The following is a 21610-nucleotide window of genomic DNA, read 5'->3' as shown; positions in this document are numbered from 1 at the left end:
AAAATATTTGTTCCACTTGCAATGATCACCACAGGCCTTGGTTTGGCCTTTGGGAGCATACGCAAAAATTTAATCCCTCTTCTACGTTACAGTTTTTCAAAATTCAAAGACTACTGTCATGCTCTCTGTTATTTGGCCTTTATTTTTTTAAATATTTTATTTATTTATTTGACAGACAGAGATCACAGGTAGGCAGAGAGGCAGGCAGAGAGAGAGGGGGGAGCAGGCTCCCTGCTGAGCAGAGAACCCAAGGAGGGGCTTGATCCCAGGACCCTGATATCATGACCTGAGCTGCAGGCAGAGGCTTTAACCCACTGAGCCACCCAGGTGCCCCTCATTTGGCCTTTCTGACTACAGACAAGGCAAGCTCCATCCAGCACAGTTTTTTCCTCTTTAAGATGAGAATCATGAACAAGATGATATTTAAGATCTTTCCATTTCTGACATTCTATGACCTGCAGTATGGGCCTCAAAAGTAAAGTGGAACTTCTGTGCTTTTTCTGTTTCTTCCCACCATCTCTATGAAGTATAGATGACTCTTTTGAGTGGTAAAAGAGTAGAAGCATATACAGTGCTATTTCTTAGGGGCTGATAATTAACCTTTCAACCATCAATTCCATTATGGTTACAACAGCTTTGATGAGCACTAGTGGTACAAGTCCCAAAACAGCAACCAAGAGGCGAGAAGCCCAGGATTGGCTTTCATGGTGGTTTCAACCATCAGAGTCCAAGAATCATCTTCACACAACAACGATAATGGCTGGTAATGAGTTATTATTATCATCTCATTTCATAAGTTCTCTTGACAGTTTTCAATAGTTCATTGACCTCAGGGATACTAAGTCTGAAATGCATTCTGGTTTCACACATGTTTTTGATGACTTTCAAAGGGTCATGAGCTCAGAGACCCTGTGTTTGATTCGATAACACTAATAAGCAGATTTCTTCTTTTTATTCTATAGAATTAATACAGGCCTGGAGGAGGCTATTAAGAGCACTACAAAAGGGGGCCAGTCTTTCTTGATGACAGAACAAAATTTTGGCTCTGAAAGATATTCCAAAGAGACAAAAGTCATTAGAAATTCCTGACTTTCCAAGAGGAAATAAAATAACATAGCTAGAACTAGAAAAATATAGAAACTCTCCATCAGTGGAACTATTCTTGGGGCAGCCACTGGCCGTAAGGAAAGGCCAATGGTCACTGCAAAAGATAGCATGACTCCCAGTCAAATGATAGGAAACCCCTTTTCAGGAAAGAGACATCTACAGCAACCACTGAAAAGAGGCAGAGGGTCACCATCTTCTTTCCTCTGATATGTCCGGAAGAGAAAACATGAGAATTGCTCAAAATCTTAGCTCCAGTCCACTTTAGTCCACCCTTTTGGTTAACTGAGGAATGCCAGGCTTGATTTTTCTGTGAATTGACGAACTTTGCTGTGACTGGATGCTGCACTGTTGTTGGGATGGTAGCTCAGCTTGTGTTCAGAGCTCTGGTGACATGATGCTGGAGAAGGTCAGCAGATGAATGAACAAATCATGAATACGTCTATGAGATTTAAAAAATGGTGGACATGTGTTCAGATTCCGAAAGTTTTCTGAAGGTGGCTGATAAAACAAATGGGCACATGTGAAACCTTTCCATTCTATTCTTGACACCTTCGCTTTAATGGCACATGCTTAATAAGTTAATAATCTGAGAGCATGGAGTGGGGGCAGTGTTTATTGGCCTGTTTTTCTTTTGTTTCTTTGGTGGAGTTATGTCCATATTTATTCTTTTGACTTCTTAAGGAGATCATTCCATTGTAAAGGTCATAGGCAATTGTTTTTAGATCTATGCCTTAGCTTCAGAGACCAGGATATAACAATCTGGGACTACACAAATCAGATGTCTCACTTTCTTCTTAAAGTGTTGAGAACTCATTATACATTCTGTGCCTTATTTTCTTCCTTTGTCAAATGGGTTGCTTGGCATCCAGTTCAGCCACTAACATAAGTCACCATAACAGGTACGGATTCAAATATCATCTCAGCAGGCTGGGAACCAACTGAAGAAAATGAAGATGAAAGAGACAAACACCCCAGTTATTCTGGATCAGGCATTGATGATGATGAAGATTTTATCTCCAGCACCAGTAAGAATAATCAATTACAGTAGAACCATTTATGCAAGGCTTACTAATTAAACTGAGTGATGCCCAATAGTGTCTACCTTGGGAAATAGTTAATGTGGAAAATTAGCATAAACCTATGACTGGCCACACTTTAGTTATACCTTGGTAAGACTATGAAGGAAGAAAAATGACTTTTTAAAAAAACGGAAGCCAAAACATATTTGGAGGAGAAATGTGGAAAATATCTTTTATAAAACTCCTAATGCCTCAGGTTATCTGTTTTGTTTACTTATGTGGTCTGCTGCTGCAGATTCTTCTTGAATTATTGAGCTTTGACAGAGAACGGCATAGTAAAACATTACAACAAGTATTTATTGTATACCTACTGTGCTAGGTGCTGGCAACACAAAGATGAAAAATGCCAGAGCTTTTGCCTTCAAACTCTGGCTTACTGAAGCAATAGAATGTGAGTGGGAGGATATTAATTAAAGCTTGCAGGTGATTCTACATTAAAGACTTAGATGGCCCTAGAAAGGCTTAAAAGTTGGGTACAGAATTTAAGAATCATCATAATCAAAACTTTGCTGAAACCAAGGGAACAAATCTAGTTCTAACAAATAGGGCAAAATATAACGGAAAGACATTGAAGGGAAGGAGGAACGTCAACTGAGCTTTAATTGAAATAGTGCCTATTATTAAAAGTGAATAGTGAAAACACTGCGTAATAGTATCCAAACTTGTGACAGTTATAAAACTTTTTGAGAACAGAGAGGGAAATTGATCTGAAAAACCCCCTTTATTTTTTTAATTTTTATTTTCTTGAAAAACATTTATTATTTTTTTAAAAGATTTTATTTATTTATTTGACAGAGTTCACAAGTAGGCAGAGAGGCAGGCAGAGAGAGAGAGAGAGAGAGAGTAGGAAGCAGGCTCCCTGCTAAGCAGAGAACCCGATTTGGGGCTTGATCCCAGGACCCTGGGATCATGACCTGAGTTGAATGCAGAGTCTTAACCCACTGAGCCACCCAGGTGCCCCCAAAAAACCTCCTTTAAAAAAAATACACAGGGGCGCCTGGGTGGCTCAGTGGATTAAGCCGCTGCCTTCGGCTCAGGTCATGATCTCAGGGTCCTGGGATCGAGCCCCGCATCAGGCTCTCTGCTCCGTGGGGAGCCTGCTTCCTCCTCTCTCTCTGCCTGCCTCTCTGCCTACTTGTGATCTCTCTCTGTCAAATAAATAAATAAAATCTTTAAAAAAAAATACACAAAGGTCAGTCTAACATTTAGCCAGATGACTGGGTTTCCTAGACATATCTGTAATGATGTGAGATGTTGCTGAGCAGAGATGAGAATTCCAAACCTGATCCCACCATATCACCTGTCCTTAGAGAAGGTGGACCTTTGCAGTGTGACTGGACCCTCTCAGGTCACTGAAGTTCTCACTGTCCTACTGAAACCTGAGAGGACTGTCCCCACATGGACAACACCCAGGAAGGGAGGAGTCCAAAATAATAGTTTGGGATTTGAGGCAGCTGAGTATATGGCATCGATACCACAAATACTCAAAATGAACTAGACACTTTATATTTAAAAATGGCGCATTCTTTTTTTTTTTTTTTAAAGATTTATTTATTTATTTGACAGAGAGAGATCACGAGTAAGCAGAGAGGCAGGCAGAGAGAGGAGGAAGCAGGCTCCCCGCTGAGCAGAGAGTCCGATGTGGGGCTCGATCCCAGGACCCTGAGATCATGACCTGAGTTGAAGGCAGCGGCTTAACCCACTGAGCCACCCAGGTGCCCCTAAAAATGGCGCATTCTTTAGCCCAGACATCTCTGCAGATTCTGGTCTATAAAACAAGTAAACTCTTAATACCTTCAGAAAGAAAACCAAATAACCAAAAACACTGGAGCTTTACTATTACACTGTCTTCTGGGTTCAGGATGTGGCGCCATCTTCCAGGTGGGACCATGAGGAAAGATGTGGTCTTGATACTCAAGAAACGTAGCTTTCTTGGGTGGCAACCCAAACAGATCAACCTGAAAATTTCACTTGTGAAATCAAGCTGATAGTATTACAGTTCTGAAAAGAATTTTATATTTAGTTGGGTATCAAAGTTAAGTTTGGAAGAATTAGGATGGGTTTGCACGTATTAGTTTCACTAAAGCAACCGATCCTAATTTTGTCATGATCCTTCTTACAAGTGCATCTCCTACTCCGCTATCATTTTGGGTGACAGCATCAGGCCTCTGGTGGATGTATGCCTCTTTTTGGTTTTTTTCGGGGAGCTTCATAATGGTGGTTGGTGACCTATGGTGCTTTTCTACTGAATGTATGGATCTTGTTTTTCTCTCATTGGCTATGAATGGCTTGCTCATGAAATGCTTTGTATTTGATGAGAATACCATAGGTGTTTTCTACACATTCAGAAATGTACAGCTAAATCATAAGGTTGTTAAAGGTAGATGTTCTTTCTTAGAACCATCTATAGGAGATCCGTGGCTGCTCAGAGTACGCCTTTCCCCACCAAAACTAGTGAAATAAATAAAGTGATCATATCATCATGGTATAATTTTCAGGAATCTACCTCTTCAGCCTGAGGATCTTGCTGTAGCACACTTGCCAATGATACCAATCCCTTGGGCTTTCAAGCGCGCAGGGCCATTACGGGCTGCATGGATGGGCCAAAACTCTGATGTTCTTGGTTCTCCTCGGTGGAGGGCTGGTGTTTGCAAAGCTGTTTTTCCTTCTGCTGCAACTCCTTTGGCTGTTTTTTCTGGAAAATCTCATGTTCTGACCCCAGCGTCTCCTATGACAGAAGGCAAGGATACTGAGGTGCTTAACAATATGGCTGAACCAAGCTGAAGTCCTCTCTTCTTTCCCTCCGTTTCCACTCAACCGTCTATATGAGCCCGTGTAGATGATTCACTGTGTAGACCAAAGAAGGGAGAGATGTGCAGAACAATGGTGAAGGCTCACGAACTAACATTTTCCTAATTGCTTCAATCATCATTATAACAGTTCCAACCACACCACGGCTTTTTAGCCACCCAAAACAGAACCAGGATTGGACTTCGCGGAGCCCCGGTGAATCGAATCCAGGAGTATTACTTCAGACTACTACAAGGATGACTGGTAATGAATGGGTTTTGCATACTTCATTAAAGATTTTTTTCCCCCTCAAAGTCTATGACGCTGCAAAAGTCAATCATCAGGACACGGTGGGAACGGTAGTTCATGTCTCATCACAAATTCTTAACTTCCATGAGGAAACTCAGTTCAACCTAGGAGTCATTCATCACACCGGTGGTCTGGGCACAAGATACTTTATGTTGCTTTATTATAAAAATGAATACATTAGCTCAGTTTATGATGCTGCCCTTGACAAGGTGATCATAGTAGAACAATAGGTAATCATTAAGAAATTTCCCGCCCATTGATTTTTCTCTTGGGAGAGATGAGTGGAGTCACTCAAAAGCATTGAGCGTAGATGTTCGGAGGTCCTATGTAAGCATGGCACTGTTAAATAGCATGCATTTTAATGGAAGAACACAACACCAAAGGTTGGTTGATAAAAAGTCACAGTGTATATAACCATCATCACGGCAGATGTGGACCAAAGTGGCACCAGCGCCAATGGAGAGAACTGGGCCCGAGAACCACACTCTCCTCTCGTTCACCATGAGCATCACGATGAAGAGGAGACCCAGCATCCTGCAAGCACAAGTAAGGAGGCTGGAGGTCAGCAGTGCTGGTGTCCATAACTTAGTGAAGTCCTTCCGAAGAATAGGGAAGACTTTGTTTTAGACGTTAGCCACATCTTCTGTCATTTCTTTTATCCACAGAGCATGCAAAGCTGCCGAATCTACACACTAGTTCTAGAAATTGGGAGAAAAACACCAACTGGTCGGGTTGCATGAAGGGCCAAAATGGTGGAAAGCTTAAATCTTTTTTTTTAAAGATCTAAGATATATTTTTTTGTGTGTTAGAGATTCTTTGAGGTTCCATTTGGGCGATTTGTGTGTGTTTATAGAAATGTGTGAGGAAGAGTGTATCATTTGGTGCCAGGCAGTGGGGTCTGGAAAGAGCTTGACAAGTGCGATGATCTTCGGAATCCTTCTCTTCTGTGAAGATCTCTGACGAATCCAGTTTCTTTTTTTACATTCTGTTCTTCACTGCACTGTAGGAAGGCATCCCTTGTACTCTCTGTAAGAAGGTCAGTAGCTCATAGAGACTATGTTTGAATTTCTGTGACTGTTCTTTTTCTGTTTTTAAGCCTAGAGTAACTTGGGCAAGGCTTTGATGCTGTTATTCCTACTTAAGTGCCAACATCTCAGGTTTTCCTAAACAATCTCAAGTCTCACTGCAGGTCTTGAGGACGGGACCAAAGAAAATAAGAACTACATACACTTCTTCTTTCATCTCTCTCTTGGCAATATGCCCATCATATTTGGAATAAAAGAAGATTTAATTTAGGATAACAGCTTGTAGCGTCTTTAAAACTATGGTTTAACTATCATTCCCTTAGTCTTGGATACTCTTAAAGCAAGAATGTAAGAAGCAGCCACTTAGAAACCAAAGGGAGACCCCAGAGTTTGACGGATACCTTCAGAAAACAAAAGAAACATTTCAGACAGCAGCTAAGACATAGATTTTAAGTGCTGGGCATTGTACTGAATACGTCAAATAGATCGGCATCTCATTACTTATCCCACTAGATTTTATTTTTGTGCGAGGACTATGGGCTGAATGAACAAGAGTCTTCTGATAGAAGGAGGAGATGAGAAGTGGAAGTCTCTTCAGAATGGGATTCTGTACCAATCCCCCTTGGAACCTAAAAGTACTTCTTAGAATTTAAGACCATTTGTACTTAAAAAGGAGATAGCTACATGAGAGGCTTGAAATTAATGAGCCCGTTGTCAGAAGGTTGTGGGGGGAATGGTGGGGGCACAGCATTCCTGGAGGGTGGTTGAAAAGCCAGATGTCGCAGAACCTCACAGAGGAAAAGGGAAAGCAGTAACCACTACAGCAATTCTCTCATTAGTAGTTGCAAAACATAAACAGATTCTGGTTGGTGACCTCTGGGCTTTATCAAAGGACATTACAACTTCTAGAAGAGATTCAACCTTCATATTTTACACTGGAAATCCTATATCCTGCTAATCCATATGTTGAAAACAGCGGGTATCTAAACTGGGTATTCAAAGGAGTGTTATGTTTATAAAGATAGTGATAGTGTAGTGTGTGTGTGTGTGTGTGCACACGCGCATATATTTCTGTCTTTTTTCTTTCTTTTCTAAAAGATTTTGAATAGACAGTTTATGTTTGGGTTACTTTCCCCTTTTTGGTAATTAAGTTCCTAGTTTTTCTAACTTCATTATTTGTCAGGAGGTAGTGATTTAGTCAGTGGGAGGTAAAACTGAAGATTTGAGACTTCTTTTTCCTCCCTCTGGATAACCAGTTAACCCCAGGAATGTTCTGGCCAATGCAAGGGTAAAATGAGGACACAAGTTGTATTTTTTAAAGATTTTTCTTATTATCAAATCACACATATCATTTTCTAAAATTATGAAATACAACCGGTCTTACCAGTTGCAAAAAATACTTTGGCTTGGCAAGTTTATAGGCTTTCATTTTCTTGTTGAACTAAAAATTTGCTGTTAGTTGCTGTAAATGAAAATGACCCTGACTTTCTGATTTTTCCCAAAGGTACCCTGATACAATCTTATTCCATTCAATTTATTCTTTTTAAAACTGAGCAATTAAAACACCGAGGGGTTGAAATTTTTAGCTTGTCTCACATTCCTGTTGTTTTATAATGCCAAACATTGGCTAGAATAGTTTTAATCCATTGACTTAATTTCATTAAAAAGTAATTTTGGCAATTTTGGATACCACATAGACATAACCTCATAATGTGCCCATCATTGTGAACCTATTTTATGCTGGGCAAACCCACTGCTGGTGCATTTCCAGTACATGTGATCATGGATCATGTGACCACCATTTGAGAAGGCCTCCCACCATGCTGATTTTGTCATCAGTTGGTGTATATAATACAGCCCCCCCCCCCCACCAATCACAGGAGCAAAAAGGTTAATTCTGTGAACACACAGCGCTCTCAGACGAGGAATATGAGGCCATAGAGTATGGTAAACCAAGAACCGTACTGGAAATTCGTAGACTGTGGTCCAGCCCTAACTTTGTGCCAATCTGGCTGTAAGATTTTGAGCAAAACTACTTTGGGTCCCAGTTTTCCAATCTGAAAAATTGAAGGATTGGGCCACTGGTTTCTAATATTTCTTTCAGATTATCAGTGATCTCTCTCCTTGCTGCTTTCCTTTTCTACCTTTTCTCCCATGTGTATATGGCCTTAAAGTATTAATATATGTGTTGGTAAAGAAGTTGAACAATAATGGCTCCCAGCTGACATTCTTCTCACAGCTCAGAGAATCCCTAGTAGTACAATGGAAGAAAGAGCTACCCCCAAAAGAGCAGTGGGTAGAGAAAGGGTGGCATGGGGAATACTCCAGTCACCAAAAGAAGACTCTCATTCAGCAGCAGGGTCAGCTGGTAATGGATTGTTTAACAAGCAGACTTGGGTGGAAGCTTCCTCTTGGGTTAAAAATTGAGCATTGAGGACACTGAATAGAAAGACATTGAAGGAATTGTAACAAGATATTAAGGTTCCTTAATAAATTATAATATGGGCAACAGAGTCAACCCTTAGATGTGCAGAACAAATCACCAAAACAGGAATGGATATAGCATACATAGGAGACCTAGAGAATATGTCTTTTGTGTATGTCACTTTCAGGTCTAGTTTTGGGCATCTCCCAATGAGATTGTGGCAGAGACTCTGATCTGACCAAATACTCCCTCTTCTCTTGTGACAGAATCTACAACATGGCTTTATGAAACACTGGGCACGTTAGAACACATTTGGTCAGAATCCTAATGTTGGAAGAAATGGAGACAAATAGAAAAATACCTATCTGATGTCATTTAGCACTTCGGTCCTATCTATTTGGAGACTTCTCTTTGAAAGAACCGTGCTTTCTTCTTAACGTTTAGAAACACACTTTCTCTGTTGTTGGTGGGATTGTGGAACTTGGACTTGAATTCTGCCATCATCTCTAAGTGATGCCCGATGACTTTGGCTCTGCAAGCTGCTGTGCATGATTCTTTTGTCTGTGTGGCAGAAACATGGAGATGCATCCTGTCTTGTAAAAAAATATGAATTCCATATTCTCACTTGATATCAGAATAGTCGTCTGTTTTCATTTGTGACGTAGAAGGTAATGCAGAATGTCCTTCTGGGGCGTGGCAGCTTCTGAATGCATCCCTGGCAGAGATGTGGATTCAGTGACTGGCTAGTGGTTGCTACTAAGTGGCTACAACTGGACTCTTCTCTACGTATATATCTCCACTGGCTCAGAATGAAGCAAAAGCACGTGCTAAATTCTTATATGTCCCTTAAGCTGTGAGTCCCATTGTTAGAAGGTAATGCTTCTAATGGATTCCATTCATGCTTTTGAGATGAATGTTACTTATTTCAGGTTTATCTTGTGGGAAGCCTGATTCCTCCTCTAAATCACTGTCAGCCTAATGTGCATTTCTCTGGGATGTGGTTGTCTCAGAATGACATCATGTGCTCAGATACTTCCTCCTTTAGGGGATGGTGACCATATGGCATGTGGTTCAAGAACTACTTCTTTATCTTCACATGATGACTGTAACTCATCCTCTATTCATGCAGGGATCATTAATGCTTTCATAGCCTTTTGTTCACATGCTGAATGCTAGGTAAATGAGCATGAACAAATCCATACCTGCTAAAACAGTCTGTGTTTACACAACTTCTTGACCCTCTATACCAGGAAGATGTTTTCATTGTCTTATCTAGAGAGAAAGTCTTTTTAACACTATCAGCATATGTATCCCTGGCCAGATGTCAACTAACACTTTGACACTTGCTTGAACTATATGTTCACAACAGCCCCAGCCCAAGATGGCCATCTAGATCAAAGAACGACAACGCAGAGTCAAGAGGACAGCTCCTGGACGTATTTCTTTGACCCCATCTCACATCCAATGGGACGAGGTCATCAAACAGAAAGATGGATGGGTAATAGCCTCTGAGCTTTTTTATATGGTGTTTTTGAAAGCCACCCAATAGCTATTTACTGAGAAATGTGCCCTTGATTTTAGACCAGTCTGCTTCCTTAAGGAACTTGAAGTTTCTTTAAAAATTAGTTTTCTAAGTAGGGGTGATATGGACATTCATCTGAATATGAAATCCTGGGCTGAGACTGAAGAATTCGGCCAGAGGGTTAAAAAAGAATTAGTTCTAAGATGGTGGGAGTGGAAGTTATTTTCTCTGAAGAAGGAGCAGTCTTAAGATTTCTTTTACATTAATTCAGTAACTACTTTCATTGTAGACCCAAAGACATAACTTGTCCTTGGTAGAAAATATTGGAGGTCAAAAATTGGCGAGTACTCATTTCAAACAAGTAACTGAAAAACTCAGAAAACATTATTATTCACTCTTTCTACATTTAGAAAGAAATACAGCACCCAGTGACTTAGGATTTAGACCACTCTTGGCCTTAAATAAATGTTTTCAAATGTAATAAATGGACAACTTTTATACAGGATGGAATCCCTGTTTCCTTAAATACCATTTTTATTTACCTATTAGCAGTTAAAAACAGAAATGAAAGAAAGTAAAAAAGATACTAGCTGTAGTTCTGCAAGAATGGAGGATTGTGATTATATTTGACTAATTTTTATATTCAAAAGGAATTATTTCTTTATCAGAACAGATGACAGCTTTCCTGAGAGAATCTGTAGGAGTTGGCAGCAGGTGGTGTCATCCCTTTTCTCAGTCTTTACCAAACTGAAGAATCTATGCTCCTTACTATACCCATAAATTGAGTTACTCAAGTTTTTTTTTAATTATTTGACAAGATGTCTTGATCACAGAAATATCACATTCCAAAAAGGGAGATAAACCAAAAGAATCAATAGAAGGATGTGAATTTTCAGTCATAGCATTGACTATATTATCTAGATCCAAACAGCCAAGGGTATGCATAACTTAGACTGTATTGAAATGAGTTCTAAGAGCACAATGATGATGTCCCTTGATATTTAATTGAGCAAAATTATCTCCAAAATGAATCCCACAGTTTCTATAGCCTCATTTCTTTAAAACATCCTATGCTATACCCCAATATTAATGATTAGGTATCCCTTAAGCTACAGTTGTATTAAACATCTTCTAATGTGCAGTGCATTGTGGATACACCATGTTCCATGCCCTTAACTAATTTAAAATAAAGCTAGGAAAAGAAAAGACTTATTATCAATGATAAATCAAAATATATCTAACAATACTGGACAATAGGTAATAGATGTCAAATGAATGTTGCCAACAATAAACACAAAAATTCAGAGGACCCTCCAGAGAGTGTCAGAGAAAGATGGATCTAATCTGTTTTTTTCAAAAAATGGAAAGAAATATGGAGAGTCAGAGAAAGGAAGTCGGGGAAAGTTTCATAAGAAGGAGACTCATGTAAGGAGAGGGATAAAGGAAGGGAAACCACCAAGGAATGAATTTTTCAGAGTGACTGGGTCCATTTGTCATAATGGAAGATGAGTTTGAATGGCTAGGTCATGGCCATTAGGTTGCGGGGTTGAAGTACCACATGCAAACCCAACACACATGTCCTTGCACATGACTGCTGGAGGCTCTGGTATATCCATGGTGGAAAGCCAAGCCAGTAAAAAAAATGCTTCTGGATCAATATTAAGCCTCCATACTGATGAACAGAAAGAGCATATTGAACTGAACATGTCAAGGACAATACAATGGGCTTCAACCATAGAACAGTGCAAAACGTCTTGTAGGAGTCTGATTTACAAAAGGGAAGATGAGCAAGAGTGTCTAGAGACATTCAACAGACGGGACTTTTCTGGGAGTATATCCATTTGGGGTTTTGATTTGGGTTAACTAGCCTTTCCTCCTTATTGAAACCTGGGATAATACAGTCAGCCCCGTTTTGTCCTACAAAGATCTTGATGTCCTACAAAGATCTTTTCTTTTTTTTAAAGATTTTATTATTATTTATTTATTTATTTATTTGACAGAGAGAGATCACAAGTAGGCAGAGAGGCAGGCAGAGAGAGAGGAGGAAGCAGGCTCCCCGCTGAGCAGAGAGCCCGATGCGGGACCCGATCCCAGGACCCTGAGACCATGACCCGAGCCGAAGGCAGCAGCCCAAACCACTGAGCCACCCAGGCTTTCTTGTGTGTGAAGGTTTCAGTGTAGATATGCGAGTGCCCAGTATTCTGGCGTTTCCCTCTGGAGTCATCTGGACCTGATTAAGTCTGTCCGGATGTAGCAGTGTGGGTGAACTTTGAGCTAGAGAGCCAGCAACAGCGATGGGGCTCTTGGATTGTTTGGCCACTGTTTCCCTCAGGACTTGTTATTCCAGCAACACTGATTCGTGATATTTACTAGAAACAGCACATTTAAATGTTTCAGTGACATTTGTGTATCACTCAACATGGTACATGTTAAATTCCAGAGAGACATACTTGTGTTTATGGGGAGAATGAATCACTGACCTCTACTGCTTATTTCTTGCCCCTAAATGCTTCCCGTGACTTCCACGTAAGTAGTTTGGATGGTAATTTTATGTGTTATATGCACATTCCCTTTGGGAAGCAGAAAGGACCAAAAGAGAGAAGAGGGTTGTAAGAAAAAAAAAAAAAAAGGAAGAAGGAAAAGTTCTTTTGCCAAGTGAGGGAAGGAGGTGTGAAAAAATGGTGCTGAACCAGTACACTTTGTCTTTTCTCCATGATCCAGATCACATGTGTCTGTAAGGGAGGCAAGGTGTATGGCATGGGACCAGTCACATGCAGGCTTTGTTTCTGTTTTTTTTTGCAAGGTTTGAGAGACACATCATGTGCTCATTTAGTGTCCTTCCAGACTCAGCAAAAATACACAAAAATTGCACCTTTTTTACACTTAGTGTTTAAAGGAAAACCAGTTACTTCTTATGATACTTTTTAAAGAAGTCATCATTTGTTCCAGTTCGGGAGACATGAATCAGTATGTACTTTTTTCCCTCTAGTCCGGGTTTGGATATGAAAATAGTTTGTCTAGAGACTATGAACCACCCTTAGGGCGTGGCTTAGTAAATCGAGCATTAACACTGGTTTGATTCCTTCAGATATGGACTCCAGCCATAGTACAACACATCAGCCTTCTGCAGATCCAAACACTCATTTGGTGGAAGACTTGGACAGGACAGGACCTCTTTCAGTGACAGCTCGTAAGGATATAATAACCCCTTTGCTGGCTTGTAGTCCCGCTTCGGCTCTTGCTCCCACTGGCCTAGAAGCAGAGCTTGGTGGTAGAATGGTGCAGTTGAGAGGTTCAACCCTGGAGTATAAAAGGGTCTTCATTATCTGTATTTTCTTGGTGGGCTCTTTAAATCTGGTTTTTGCCTACATTCTTGGTGATTTCCAGACACATGACTTTATGTTAAGAAAAAGAAAAAGATTGTAGGATTCTACCCCACTTGATTTTCCTTCCCTAAATAGTTATGTGAGTGAAACCCAAGACCATGCCTAAGATAGTGGTTTCTCTATGTTTTAACCATCTCCTTTTGGTTCCCATCTTTCCTCCAATCAAGGCAGAAGAGGAGTAGGGTCACTTTCTTGGTTGTGAAAAGACATTTTGGGGCCATATAATCATAGAAAATTGGGAAATCCTAGCAGCCCACAGAAGAGGGGAAAGACATGCTGTGAATATTAACAAAGGTGCCAGGGCCTGGGAACAAAAGAGGAACATTTACTAATACCTCTTCCTACTACTAAATGTCTGGGAGAAGCAATGCTAAACTCTTAGTGGCCTTAATTGCCACTGTATGGAAAGGGCTATCCTAGAGATCAGCCTGAAGTCATTCACAATTTCTTGACAGAGCATGAAAGAAATCCAGAATTAAGAGGGCTTCATTTCACTGCTTGCTACACACACTGGGCAGACTCCTTCATGTGAGCGCAAGCATGTCTTGATCACCAAGAATGTAGGTAGCACAGTGTTAAGCATCAAAGGAGATGGAGAGAAGACTAAGAAGGTCCCCTCCAGTGGAGGGCCTAGTGTTTCCACTTTATGTCCCTTCTGACTTATTCTGGTACTGGGATGGGGATTTGGTGACCGTCTTTCTCCTGGTTATCATGTTTACTTGGTGGTGGACGTAGCTTATGGATGTGCTTTATGGGATGCTTGCACCTGTAACTCAGAGGTCAGTCCCTTACTTAGAAGAACACACAAGAAATGAACTCAAAACAGTCAAAGTGATTTCAGATATGGGCAGTGGTTCAACCTCAAATTGGTGTATGTCAGCGGGGGCCCTGTGTTTGCCCAGGCAAGCGTTTCCTGGCGTTTCGGTGCAGTGAAGAGAAGCCTCATTCATAGACAAGATCAAAAACCTAATAACAGAATAAAACACTAACTTTAATTTAATCTTCTTTAGAAGGGACTTAAGATTTCTTTGTGTAAATTTGATCTGAGTTACTTGAGCAGGTTATTCTAGATCCTAGAGCTTCTTCCCCTTTGATCGTGAGAAGTGTGCTCTCTGCTATTCTGGTGTTCATCTCTCTGCAGTCCCACATCCCAAGCCATAGCTGGGTGCCCTTGACTGTGTACAGGAACACCAGAATTCGGCCATTCCCTTTTCCCTGTCTCTGTGTTCCCTGGTTTTCCTAAGTGCTACCCTCAGGCCAGGATGATCTGGGGGGACAGAGTGTCGGCTCAGACTTCACCTAGTTCTTAGGAGCCAATTAGAGACAAAACAATTCCGTTGTACATTTCTAGCGATCAGAGGAGAATGGTGGACACAAACTTGGGCATTCCTAGGCACCCACCCATCTGACACTAGCTCTAGCCAGTTCCTCCCTCTTGGCAGGTAACAGAGACTTTGTTTCATGGCTCCAAATTAACGTTGGATTCCTCCCTCATTGAAACAGAGCAGAGTCAGACTCAGAGCTTCTCTACCTCACATGGAGGCTTGGAAGAAGATAAAGACCAGCCAGTGACTTCTGCTCCAACATCTAGCAGTAAGGATGGTAAAGCCCTGCAGGCTTCAGCTCTGTATAAAAATCCATAAATTATGGTTGTTTCTGCAGTGTCTTTGGTGGAGGTACATCAGGCGGCTGCTGTTGCGCTGTTACTTCTGATCCGAAGGTGCGGCTGGTGACGGTTCTTTGATTTTTCTGCTTTATAGGTCTCTTAGAAGCTATTGTACATTCAGTGCAAAGTGTATTTCTTAATCTTAAAGGTCAGGTTTCTTAAACTCTAGAGTTAGTGGCATGGTTTCAAAATTGCTTGTATATTATTTATAATTGGTATAAAGGTCTGAATTCTATCACTCTCTGTTTTCCTTTCATCAACGTTATTTTGCCTTCATCCTCTGGACATACGCCTATGGTGCTGGTGACTAGGAAGCAGAGCCCTTATGGCAAAGGAAAGAGTAATGAAAGCCTCACGGCTTTGAGCCCTGGCTCTACAGTTCCATATGCAGACAGCATAAGTTTACTTGTCAGTGCAGTGATGTGTTTTCTCCACTTCATCAAGGCCTGGTCCAATTGAGTAAGAGCTCAAGACTGTCTAGTACCTGAGTTGACTTCAAGGTCACAGTTGTGGTGGCTAACAATCCAGGCAGATGTTGCGACAAATGCCTCTCCTGGGTATTGGGATCACCAGAATCTCTTCCACTGAATCATGTCCAGGTGGTGTCGATGGCAAAATATCGCTTCTGTTCAATAGTAGGAACAAGCTGCACTGTCTTTTGCTCCGTACTCATGAATAACAAGTGGAAAGCTTTTGCAGCACTGGCACATTCTGAAGACAAGCCCCCAATGGGGCGTGGCCTCACAATCGTGAGCTTACCATCGATCCCACCTCCACACAGATAGGACTGATGGCAGAGGCGGGAGAAGAGGTGGACAGCTTCCTGAAGACTCAGCTACCTCAGTGGAAGGCGTTACTTCTCACTCACCTGCCACGGGGGAATACAGGACCCTCATCCCGGTGACCCCTGCCAACACGGGGTTCCCTGGAGTTACTGAAGTCAATATTGCTGGAGATTCCAATTCTAACGTTATTCATTTCTTTTCAGGTAACTTGGCCCTTTGTCCTCCGGTTTGATTTCTCTACAGAGAGAAGCAGCGCATACTCTCATACTACAGGGGGACGTTTTCTCTGTGGGCTGTGATTAGGCCGATTTGTGATTTGGGGATGGCCTTTATCACAGGTCATCATTCTAGCGCCAATAAAGTTAGATTTATTTTAGATAAATAATGCTTTCATTTGCCAGTATAGTCTCCGTTGATTTTTGTGACTTGGTTGTTATGGTAGAATTTCTTTCTTTCTTCCGAATCTTGTGATATCTTAACTTGAGCCATATGAAATCAATACTTTTGTAGGTCAAAGTAGTTAAATATTAGCAATTTCATTTGATTCAACTCAGATATGCTACCTGTTTCATATGGCTTTACCCAACACATGAATAATTTACATATGCTAATATCTTTGCTCTGAAATTATTATCTTTACTGGTGATGGGTTGGTGAATTTTACTTTCGGTGAAGGGCTTGTGACTAAGCCTGCTTATGATTCACACCTCAAACTTTCTGATTTAATCTACTACTAATAAATAGACATGATTTCTCTTGTTGCAATGACAAAGGGATGATTAAAGATGACTTATTCAATTAAGTTGGACACGGATCTAAAAGGAAAGTGAGACTTCTCTTCTCAAATAACCAGTCTCCCTACTTCTCCCTTTCTTTGTTCCTTCATTTGCATTAAGAAACTTACATTGAAGAAAAAAGAACTAGAAATATTACTCTAAGAAATGAGAATTGAAATCTCTCCTCATGAGAGTGATTCAAGTGTTTCCTGCCACTCAACCATTGAATTATATTAAAGATTTGTGCTTTTAAATATATACATTTATATCTGTAGCAAGGTCTGCCTCTCCTCCCCCCCAAAAATGAGTAAGTCTTATGAGAACCCAGATGACACCTGGGATGCTCTAACTGAAATGGGGACAGAAGACTCAGAATGCCAAGTGCTTGGATTCTTTCTTCTGTGGTGCTCACCCAGAGCTTCCAGAAAAGCAGTTTTTAAAAGTACTAACTTCGGTGATATTGGCAAGACAAAGCTCCTCACACCCTTTGATTCATTAATCAGCATGGTTCTGCCCTCAGTTATGAAACATCCCAAGTAACATTGTCCATTTTCTTCCAAAGAAATGAATCTTAGAGCACTGCTCTTTTCTCTTGGCAGAATAAGAACTGTGGTTCAATCAAATGAATTTAAATTTCAAATGGCAATTTTCAAAGTAATAGTATCACGGAACGGTTACATAGCCTATTTGTTAATAAATAAAATGCTTTCTACAAAATTGATACTCACATACATGGATTCCTTCTGTTCCATGGTCAAAGAGATTTTCTGTGGTTCTTCATGGATTAAATGATTTCTGAGTGATTCAACTGTCATCCTTGGTTTTCTTTCAAGCCGCTCAGATAAAGCTTATTTCTTCCCATACATTCTTCTCCGTTTTGATGCTTAATGTTAAGAACGAAAACATTTGCCATTGTGCTGGTGGTGGTGACGGTGGTGGCGGTGGTATTGGGGGTACTGGTGTTGGCATTTTAACAAATGCTATTTTTGAGTATTCTAACTAAGGAACAAAACAAGCTGTCTCCTCTGTACAGTTACATGAGAGGTGACAGGATGCCTACTTCTGCCTTCTCTAGTCAAGGAAATGGTGATGATCAGATTACTATGTTTTCCTTACAGGTCTTCATAAGAGGTGACTATGGCCATTTATGAAGCCATTGTCCCTTTTTGTTGTTATTGTTGTCTGTCTTGTTGTTGTCTTGCTTTTGTTTTGTTTTGTTTTGTAAGATTCCAGCATGTTGGAAAATACGTGGGGAAGAGGGAGAAGAGGAGGGTTTCCATAGGCTGAATCCCAGATTTGACCTGTGGACCCTGATTTGAGTAGTTCGTAAGCTTGTCTCAATCTAAAGCCTTTTGGTGATAGATGTTTGGGACGATGGGATTATATTAACTCTTGGTGTTGAAAATACAAATTTAAATTTTGAAAAATGTTATTTTTGAAAACATAGTCTAATAACCAGGTCCACATTTTTTACATGTTAGCTCTCATCATCTTACTCCTTTTCACTTATCTTCAGGCTCTTTTTCCCTAAATAAGCAGTTGACCTTTCCATTTGAATTTTTACATAATTCAACACCAAGATCCTTTACTGCACACCAAAACCATTTTCTATTTCCTGCCTCCGAGAAATCTCTTTAAGTGGCTCACACTCTGAGTCAGAGAGTACACATACTCCCAGTAATCACATTTGTGCAATTCAAAGCATATAGTCTTTATTTCAAAGACACAGTATCAAGTTCCAACCTCAGATCTGTGAAGACATCATAATATTTTTGTTGGAGTGTTATGTTCTTAGATTTCTACCAAAACCACACTTCCTGTGGTCATCCTGGATGGTCTGTGCTGTCCCAGTTTCTTTCATTTTGATTAAAATCCCTAGCCTACTCACCAGTGAATCCAGCAATGAACAGTAATTAGTACCATGGAGCCATTCAAGACTCCTTGCCATTGGTTTTTTTGGTGACCTTTAAAACGCTAAACTTGGTGATAGGATGTCTGAAATTACAAAAGTGAGGAAATGCAGATTGCAGTGGGGAACACCCAGTAATGAGCCTGTTCTGATTACTCCTTACAGAAGACCACGACTCATCGGTTCACCCCAGTGGAACATCCCATACCACTCATGGATCAGAATCAGCTGGTGAGTTTGCGCTACTGTAGTCATTTGCTATTATCATCATTGAGCCTGCTGATTAATAAAGTATGAGTCAGTGTCTCAAGAAGAGTGGTTCTCAGACGTTCTTAGCATGCATCACAGTCACGAAGAGTGCTTATTAAATCTCACTGCTGGGCCCCATTCTTCAGGTTTCTGATGTGGTAGGTCTATTTCTGGTAAGTTTCCTGGTGCTGCTGATGCTTCAGGGATGGGGACCTCACTTTGAGAACGATTGTGTTGGAAAGAAGTCTTCCATGTGGAAGGATTGGGAAGAATTGAGGCAGGGTCTCAATTTCGCATTATACTGCTCCAGCCTGATTAAGAACGTGGGTATTGGAGTATGAATGGCCTGGGCTTGACCCCAGCTCCTGCATATACTAAGGATGTTGCTTAAGGGATTTGAGACTCAGTTTCCTAATAATTAAAAATGAGATTATAATACTTGTCACAGGGCATTGTTTTAAGGACTAAATGATGAAACAGATATAAAGCATTTAACATAAACCCCAGCACATGGCACTGTCTCTAGCATTTACTGAGAATTTACGGTGTGCTGGTGGTGGTGTACCAAACACTTTCCATGTACTAGGGTGGACCAGATGAAGCAGCCATTTTTGTTGGTCAGCAGCCATTTTGTTGGTTCACCTAGTATGACTTCATATAATCATCCTACAAACCCTGTGACCTTTGAAAGTACGGTTAGCATCCCTATATTACAGACAAGGACACTAAGACCCCAAGAGGGCAAGTACCTTGGCTGGGTTGACATGATTGGTGAGTTGAGTGGTGGAGCTGGGTTTCAAGCCCCGGGGTCTCATATTGCCTCTATAAGTATGTTCTGGAGAAAACACTCCGTAATGACCATAATTACTGCCAGGCATGTATTATTAAATGGATACATGTTTGCTGTGACTCAGATCACAGCTCTGGAAACATTACTGCAGGCACCAAAGTCTGACACGAGGCAGGTTTACTCGTGAATGGTAATGCTGGGACCACTGAAAGGTCCTGCCGATACCGGTGACCCTGATATCATTAGTCCAGGTGACCCCATGAAAACCAGGGAATCCATCTGGACCATGGTCTGCCCCTCATGCCCAAGTCAGGGCTGCAGTTGCCTCCAGGCCTAAAGGTTCACACACTTAAAGCAAATATATAGACGGTTATTTACAAGGTGGCTTGTAATAAGCTTTCATGCAAGAGCACGGGATAGAAGGCTTCATTAGAAATGCTTCTAAAGTAAAGACAAAAGTCCCAAGCTCTTTACGTTCCTTGGATGGGCCATTTAGCCTTTCCCCAACTCAATTTTCCTTTTTAGTAAAAAAGAGGATCAGGACATCTGCCTCTGTTATCTCCCAGAGTTTTTTTTTTTTTTTTTTAAGAATGGGAACTATCAGGAAAATGAAAAATTTGGGGAAATGATAGGTAGTTATTATTACAACCATGCCTCTCTGAAATCAAGAGAGAGCTAATCCAGTTGTGGTCCTTGGACCAGCACTGGGCACCTCCTCGGAGCTGGCTGAAATGCAGAATCCCCAGCCATCCCAGACCTACTGAATCAGGTCTGCATTTTAACTAGTTCTCCCCCAACACTAAGTGTTTTGTATGTGCACTTAAGTTTGAGAAACTCTGTCCTAGACTGTTTTTCTCACAGTCAAGGCCAGTTGAATTATCTCTGTGCACACGTCTCAGGTTGTATCTCATCTCCAAATTACAGTGTCAAGTGTCCGTCTTGGCAAAGCTTGCTTTACCAGCCAGCCCTGCTGTGGCTGGATTTGCAGACCTCTAGGGCGCAAGGTGAGGCCTGCTCTATCTCGTTCATCTTCTCTGGTTTTCACTTGAAGTGAGAATCAGGTGGGCGGGAGCGGTCTCTTTTGTTTGACTCCTGTGCAGGTGTGTATTGTTCAAGTGGGAGGTTTCATCTTGTTGTACACACACCCAGATCTTTCCTTGCTGGGAGCGCTTTTTTTGAAAACCAAAATAAAGAGATTATGATCCATTAGTGGCCTCCTTTTCAAATATCAAAGGTTGCTATGAGTCAGAGGAAGACCAGGGAGAGAGACTATACTGCTTAGACGGGCTTTCAAGCCCAAAGATCTCCAGTGTAGATGGCCAGCATCCCATGACCCGTGCAGGTTAAGACATGACAATGACCAAGAGCCCTGGGGGGTGGGGGCAGCTAGGAAAAGCACCTTGGATTCCTGAGGTTTGCAAAGTTTAAGGCCACTGTCCTAGTGGCATGAGGTCTGTTGAACGGCCACAGGTCTGGTAAGAATTTGTTTTGTTCCATTTTGAGTTTAACAAAAACATCAGATGGCATAAACAGGAGTCATCCTCTCCAGAATAACCACCATCATCAAAATTTCACTGTCCACTGTCTGAAGTTTGACTCTTCACAGACATCATCCTTTAATCCACCCCGGCCATCTTCATCCCTTGCTTAGCCCAGACAGACTGCCCTGATTTGCTTCTCCTTCACTTGGTAGACTTCAGAATATTGCAGTGGGTTCTCCACAGGTGGGAGGGAGCAAGTTCACTTTTGTGGGATATTTTCAAATTATGTTTTGAAGCAGTGGAGGGAGCAT

The 21610-nt window shown here is 41.1% G+C and overlaps 1 protein-coding gene across 10 annotated transcripts in view; it reads left to right on the top strand.

Annotated features, from left to right (window-relative positions):
- CD44 (CD44 molecule (Indian blood group)) overlaps window positions 1-21610 on the top strand; it is an 86745-nt gene that overhangs the window by 51963 nt on the left and 13172 nt on the right. Inside the window, exons 6-14 of one of the 10 annotated variants that reach the window (XM_046015120.1) lie at window positions 635-763; window positions 2007-2132; window positions 5127-5240; window positions 5715-5831; window positions 10105-10233; window positions 13346-13447; window positions 15147-15245; window positions 16091-16297; window positions 18945-19010. In XM_046015120.1, coding sequence (XP_045871076.1) covers window positions 635-763; window positions 2007-2132; window positions 5127-5240; window positions 5715-5831; window positions 10105-10233; window positions 13346-13447; window positions 15147-15245; window positions 16091-16297; window positions 18945-19010 — 1089 coding nt within the window. Of the gene's footprint in view, window positions 1-634; window positions 764-2006; window positions 2133-5126; window positions 5241-5714; window positions 5847-10104; window positions 10234-13345; window positions 13448-15146; window positions 15246-16090; window positions 16298-18944; window positions 19011-21610 lie in introns of all 10 variants that reach the window. The other 9 variants (XM_046015112.1, XM_046015111.1, XM_046015113.1 and 6 more) reach the window with 9 other exon arrangements.

Source organism: Meles meles, chromosome 8, assembly GCF_922984935.1.
Source record: "Meles meles chromosome 8, mMelMel3.1 paternal haplotype, whole genome shotgun sequence".
Taxonomy (NCBI): Eukaryota; Metazoa; Chordata; class Mammalia; order Carnivora; family Mustelidae; genus Meles; species Meles meles.
Note: the sequence above shows the minus strand (reverse complement) of the source record. Positions and strands in the feature narration are given on the sequence as shown.